The 7,500-nt window shown below is 46.3% G+C and overlaps 1 protein-coding gene across 1 annotated transcript in view; it reads right to left on the reverse strand.

Moving 5' to 3' along the window:
- Nucleotides 1–7,500, reverse strand: part of pex7 (peroxisomal biogenesis factor 7) — a 25,610-nt gene that overhangs the window by 7,110 nt on the left and 11,000 nt on the right. Inside the window, exon 10 of the mRNA XM_061091381.1 lies at nucleotides 1,907–2,006. Within this exon, the coding sequence (XP_060947364.1) occupies nucleotides 1,907–2,006 (100 nt within the window). The remainder of the gene's footprint in view (nucleotides 1–1,906; nucleotides 2,007–7,500) is intronic.

Genomic DNA, 7,500 nt, shown 5'->3' on the forward strand with positions numbered 1-7,500 from the left:
ATGTCAGAGGAAGTGAACAGGCGGACATGTTTTATGGAAATGATGAGAGAGGTCACTGGAAGTTCTCACAACAAAACACTAAGGCAGCAAAACGTTATAAAACCAGTTTGTGTAGCTGGAGACTCACAACACGTGTGGTACAGTTACACAGAGGAGGAGGAGGAGGAGGAGCCTGTGTGTCCTCTGGCTTCTCATCCACACGTCACATGGTCATTTTAAATCAAGGAAGCTTGAAACAATCTACTTCCTACGAGTTCAACACAAACCTCAGTGCTTCCTGTTTGAGAAGCTGCAGCAATGAGTCCTGTCCACACACAGCGGGGGGGCAGGTGGTTTACATGGGGAGGACGAGGACGCTGCTGGACGTCCTGGAGGACACGGGACAAGAGGATCCTTCAGTTTCTCTCTGGAGACGAGTGTTTAAATCTGACTTTCGTTAAATGTGATTCAGGAGGTGAGATCCTCTGAGGACATGAGAATCAGACATGAAATATGAAACAGGGAGAGAGAGAAAGAGAGAGAGAGAAAGAGAGAGAGACTGAAAATAGAAAAGGAAATCTGTACTGTGACGTCAGAATGTGTGTGTGTGTGTGTTTGTGTGTGTGTGTGTGTTTGTGTGTCAGTGTGTTATTCTTCAGCCTGTTTCCTGTAACGACTAGTCCGATAACAGGGCTAACAATACAGCTCATTACTGCTGCTCTCACACACACAGACACACACACACACACACACACACACACACACACACACTACAGCTTATTATCTGACACCGTTCAACACACACCACTGCATTGCGTTGCCTCACTTCTCGTTCCCTGTGCAACGACAATAAGAAATAATCGACTCTAATCAGAAACGCTGTCAGATTGAGACACACTCAGCCGCTGGCAGCTCGCCCTCTGTGATTGGCTGCCGCAGCACGCCGGCTGTTTACCACGACGCCACAAGATCAAGTTGTGTCATTAATGGATGAAAACCAACACATTTTCCTTCAGTTGTCCCTGGACATTCACAGGGGGAAGAATCCTAGAGACGCACACGGAGGAGATCTGTTCCTCCTCTTCACCGAAGCTCAGCCCGAGCGCTGGGGTTCCAGTGAAAGCATTTTAAAATCTGAACATGAAATCAATAAGTCCTGCTGTCAGGCTGAGAAACGACTCACTCCACTAAAGAGGAACAAACACATCACACAGGTTGATCTCCAGAGCGTGATGAACAGAGCCGCTGCCCCGGGGGGGGGGGGGGGGGGCGCTGGTTTGGATTCATGGTGATAAGCAGCAGCGTAGGAACCAGTGGTCGTTAATGGGATCCAACCAGGTGCTCCATCACAGAGGAACATCTCATTAACATCCAGAGAGCCGGAGGCGTCCGAGGCTGCTCGGAACAAAACTCAACTTCATTGAATCAGTGAAAGATTCAAACGACTCAAAGTGATTCTGCACGGACGAGTCAGGAGGACGTTTAACTCCTGACCTCCAGTTGACCTACGACCTGACCTCCGACCTGACAGAGACAGCGCCCGTTCCACACAAACTGAATGAGACACGAGTGGCCTTTCCGGTTCACTGCTCCCCCCCCCACACACCCACACTGGAACATGCAGCTGCCTGACAGCCCAGTGTCATGTGACCTCAGACCGCTGGTTCAACACAAACACACACACCCAGCGGTGGTCCCATGGTTCAACACAAACACACACACCCAGCGGTGGTCCCATGGTTCAACACAAACACACACACCCAGCGGTGGTCACATGGTTCAACACACACACACACACCCAGCGGTGGTCCCATGGTTCAACACAAACACACACACCCAGCGGTGGTCCCATGGTTCAACACAAACACACACACCCAGCGGTGGTCCCATGGTTCAACACAAACACACACACCCAGCAGCTCCTCACCTGGTTGGGGACGTGCAGGTTGAAGTCGAACCCGCAGACGAACTCAGAGTGATGCTCCAGCGTGTCCAGGAGAGGCCGCTCCCTGCTGTGATCCCAGAACCTGCACACACACACACACAGACACACACACACACACACACACACACACACACACACACACACACACACACACTGGGTCTTACTTTACCAAAGAGAGAAACTCGAGCACAGAGCAACACAACAGAAGTACAAGGACAGGATGAGTGTGTGACGTGTTCAGGAGGCAGTGAAACCAAATGTGTGTTCACATCCAGATGTTACCAGACAGGAAGGAGTTTGTGTTTCTCATCTGAAGAAGCAGATTGTCTCTGTTCTACTCTGAGTTCTGGGAGAGAGGCGTAGTTCATCATTCAGAGAGAGAGAGAGAGAGAGAGAGAGAGAGAGAGAGAGAGGCGTAGTTCATCATTCATCACTTCTCTGATGCCTTTTGTTGCATTAAGCATAAAACTCCACATTCCTTACAGCTCTACAACACAAGTCAGGGGTTTAACAACGTTTGAATCAAGGATACGTTGATATTTTCATCCAGCACAAGAAGCTAAATATCAGCTGAGCGACTGTGAATGAACAAGGTTCAATACAAAGAAGAAGGGATGAAGATAGAGAGAGAGGGAGGGAGAGGTAGGTTCAAAGATATAAAGCAGAGAGGGATGAAGAGAATAAGATCCTGACATTTAGAGATGTAGGACAGAAGAGAGAGAGAGAGAGAGAGAGAGAGAGAGAGAGAGAGAGAGAGAGAGAGAGAGAAAGAGAGAGAGAGGGAGAGAGGGAGAGAGAGAGAGAAAGAGAGAGAGGGGCAGTAAAACTCGGCCGCCAGAGCTCGGACAGCAGCAGCCAATCAGACTAATTGAAAGACTGTTTCTCTCCCTGCTCTTCACAGAGTGGTGTGTGTGTGTGTGTGTGTGTGTGTGTGGTAGTCTGTGTGTGTGTGTGTGTGTGTGTGTGTGTGTGTGTGTGTGTGTGTGCGTGTGTGTGTGTTGGTGTGTGTGTGCCAAAGACCTGACGCAGCAAACGCTGCCTCCAGTCTCATCCACTTTGCAAATGTAATTAAATCATTTTCAGAGGGAACACTGCAGCTCCCATTGGGCTCCATTAGGCCAGTATTAGCACACACACACACACACACACACACACACACGGACGCACAATGAGAGATGGGCGCCTGGGGAGGGTCAACCATTGAGAGATATTATATATTGAGTGAGTTGTTGGTGTAAATCATTGTTCACACTCACTTTCCTTGTGTGTGTGTGTCTGTGTGTGTGTGTGTGTGTGTGTGTGTGTGTGTGTGTGTGTGTGTGTGTGTGTGTGTGTGGTACAGTGCTGCAGTGCGGACATATTCACTTTCAGGCCTAATGACCAGAGTGTGATTTGCCTTCTGTGCTGATTTATAAATCAAACTTTCGAAGTTAGGAATAAATTAAGTAAGTAAAGTAAACGTGTCGACCAATCAGAGATGAGACGTCTGACTCGATATGAACTTTATTTATTTCCATGACGAGCTGAAGGAACAGGATTCAGCAGCAGGTTCAGATTTGTCTCTACGTTCGAGCGCCTGAAGTTGGAGCAGTGATTGACAGGTGTTGAGTTGAGTTTAGCCGGTTAGCATGCTAACATGTATTAATTATGAGTAAACACAAAGGGCTGTCGAGGGTTTGTCATTTGTAGAATGTTTTGTTTCCACGGAACATGATCACACCTCGATTCAAGGAGAGAAAACCTCTGTCCTCTATTTTTACTTTTCAATAATTGTCTTTTCTGAGCAGTGGAGCCATCAAAATACTGTAAATATATATATATATACAGTATATCAGTGTAATTTAATGAAATAAGCACAAGGTGAGAGTTTGTGATAAATCAGGCACAAGTATATGCGCAGGAACACGTTCATCACTCTCTGGAGAAACGTGATGAAGTGCAGAGTCAATAAAGAAATCTGAACAGAAATGAAAGTGTCTGTTTCCCGGAGTCGTTCAGAGTAATAATCCTGCAGCTGAGAGCAGCTCCTGCTCTGATTGGCTGCGTGAAGAGAGCGGTGACTTACTGTCGGCTTCTCAGACTAATGATCTGAACCGAGGCAGCAGACTTTTATTTCTCCTGTGCTTATTTACAGCGAGCGGGTCCTGAGCTTCCAGGTTGAAACCACGTGAGGTTGAAGGTCGAGATGAAACGATCTCTGAATCGACCGGAGCCGAGAGCAGACGCTTGTTTTTATGTTTATTAGCCATCGGCCGAAATGAAGCTGATCAATTCCGAAGCTCTTTCTCTTTACTGTGGTTCCTGCTCTTCATCACGTTCTTCATCACGTTCTTCATCACGTTCTTCATCACGTTCTTCATCACGTTCTTCATCACGTGCTGCAGCTGATCGACTCTACGACCTCTGACCCCAGGAAACCGACCTGTGTCTGCTGCAAGTAAATCACAACTTTACCTTCTGAAAATGAGCAAAAAGAAATAAAAGACAAACGATGAATCTAGAAAAGAGGCGACGGATTAATAAGGAAATTAGAAAGAAGATAAACTCATAATCCTGCGATTATTTTTATATAAACTGAGATGAAGAGAAAGATTTTCACTAAAACAAGCGTCAGGTTCATGTGCGACTCACGTGTTTTGATGACGTGTGTGTGTGTCTGTGTGTGTCTGTGTGTGTGTGTGTCTGTGTGTGTCTGTGTGTGTGTGTCCAGATGACTGTCCCAGTTAGACAAACACTGAGTTATTTGTACAAATTAGTCTGTGATGTCTTTTGTCCACAGTTTCCATGGGAGGTAATTATTTAGCGTCTATTGTATTTCGATCTGTGGAAGCCTCCATTCACCTGTCAGCTTTGTGTGTTTGTGTGTGTCTGTGTGTGTGTGTGTCTCATTTTTACTACAAAACTCATTAAGTCACAGAAAGAGAGAAACATGAATGAACAGCAGAGCGTTCAGAAGTGTAAACAAAACAAGGACAGAGAGAAAGACATGAAGACGGAAGGAGAGAAAGAGAGAGAGAGAGAAAGAGCCGATGTCAGCGATGACTTTAATTGAAACAGGAAATGAATGTTCACCTGAGCAGATGATGAGCAGAACACGTTATCTCAAACAAACAAGCCTCTGATTGGCTCCTCAGGAGCATGTGACACGTGCACTGATTCCACAAACTGAGTCCGTTCAGCATCACACACTGGGGAAAGATTTAAATGATGATAAAAGTCAAAGAAATAACTTTGAACTGAAACATATTGTGACTCTGGTGAGAAAGGTCAACTCCCAGAATCCTCCACTGGAAACCCAGATTCAATACGACGACTGAATCAACAGAGGAGAGCAGACGGGTGGGGGGGGGGGAACGAGGGATGAAAGGGAAGAATAGAACCCTGTGTGTACATGTACAGTCATGTGTGCCTGTGCAGCAGTGTGTGTGTGTCCTGAACACACAGGAAGCAGCAGGTGTGTGTGGGACGGACCCGAGTTCACAGAGGAAACGTGAAACCAGCTGGACGCAGCAGGTGGAGGTGACCACACCCACATCGAAAGTTCAGGACACGTCACATGATCACAGATTCAAGATCAGATGATTCAAGATCCACGAGACGCACATTTCAGGATTTGCTCTGGAACTTTTCTAGAACTTTTCCTGAAGCCTCCAAGTTAATTGTCTGGAAAATGTCATCGAGTGATGAATGTAAATTTCAATTTATATAATTTTACTTTAATTAGTTTGCTTTCTTTTATAAGTTGTCATTTATGTGTGAGTCTCCATTCTTTATCAATCTAAAATGTGTATTAACAAAAGTGAACATACAATAATAAAACAAATACCTAAGTGAATACTTTTGATTTGAGTCGTTCTGTAACGATATTTAGTTTGTAAAGTTATAAACTCTCCGACCTGAGAAGCTTCAGATCCACCGAGAGGAAGACGAGCGGCTGACCACGTGAAAAGAAGAAGAGGAGTCTCCTGTTAATGAGGTGATTAGAGCCTCCAGCTGCAGCATCGATCATTAAGAGTCGTGATCGATGCTGAGAGGGTTCACACATGACCCCCCCCCCACACACACACACACACACACACACACACACACACACACACACAGTCTCATTCACGATGTTTTATCGCAGCAGCTCTGACGGATTCCAGTTGATCTCAGAGCTGATTGTTACAGATTGAATCAAAGCGACCCGGAGACTTGCTCTAGAGAAACGTTAGCGCTCACGTCATCGTGGTTTTTCCTCTCAGATCTTTTTAACGTTCTCCTGGTGAATTCAGTTTCCAATCAGCAGCTTCAGAGCTTGTTCTGTTTTAGCTCCATGTTTGGTCTCCACCTCCTCAGGGAACATTCAGCTTCGTTATCTGCTAAATGTTCAGCTAAGTGCTCATCAGATAAAGAAGTGAAAAGTGTCACAGTCGCCCCCTGGTGTCGGGCTGCGGCATAGGTCATTAAGCTCCTCCTCCATGTTAGCAAATGGGACATGGACCGAACTAAAAGAAAGTAGACGTTAAATAAATGTTTGTCAAAGAAGTTTCTGTCGTTTCAGCTCGTTCTTCTCTCTGATGTTCAAGTGTTTCTGATCAGTTTGGTTTTGAATCAGTTATTTGTGATATGAATACAAGCTGAGACTCATGATTGACAGCTGAGACTGACTCCTGATTGGACGGGCAGGTGTGTGGGCGGGACCTTGATACTTTGGCTCCACTTTACGATCTGCACAGAGTCTGACTGTAATGACGTCATCACCACAACATGGGAACGTTCTGATCCGTCTCCACTCGGCTGGGACTCAACACACCTCCTGCCATCTCCTCGGTGATGTCATCGCTCTGAGATGAGATCACAGAGCGATGTCATCTCCTCGGTGATGTCATCGCTGGGAGGATCTCCAGCGACCTCATTGGTCCGTCTCTCACTCAGACTTTCACTGTCACAGCTCTTTGGACTGAACCACTCAAAACGACTCAATTCAGCTTCTGTTATAGAAGAGACTGTAAAGTAAAGATGGAGGGATGACTGGTGACAAGCTGAAAGAGGGATGATGCTGGAATAAGTGCTAGCTGGGGGGGGATGGGGGGGGTGGGGGAGGAGGAGAGGGGAGGGGGAAATGCTAAAGGGAAGGAGGCTTGATCTGTGCCAAACCTTGTGTTTTATTGATCCAGGCTTTTCATTGGCTCGAATACTCTATGCTGAGTACTGAGTACTGATTTCATTATACACACACGCACACACAGACCCACACACACACACATACACACACAGACCCACAAACACACACACACAGTGGGAGATTACCACCTGCTAGAAACGTGTGGAATTCTCCCGGCGGCCGCAGAGACACCTTCCTAAAGGTTCGACAACAGCCTCGGTGGTAAAGATCCTTAGAAACACATTAGAAATGTAGCAAACAACGTTTATCTTCCATGAAGAAGAAGAAGAAGAAGAAGAAGAAGAAGAAGAAGAAGAAGAAGAAGAAGAAGAAGAAGAAGAAGAAGAAGAAGAAGAAGAAGAAGAAGAAGGAGGAGGAGGAGGAGGAGGAGGAGGAGGAGGAGGAGGAGGAGGAGGAGGAAGAGGAGGAG

Source organism: Limanda limanda, chromosome 18 (genome assembly GCF_963576545.1).
Source record: "Limanda limanda chromosome 18, fLimLim1.1, whole genome shotgun sequence".
NCBI lineage: Eukaryota > Metazoa > Chordata > Actinopteri > Pleuronectiformes > Pleuronectidae > Limanda > Limanda limanda.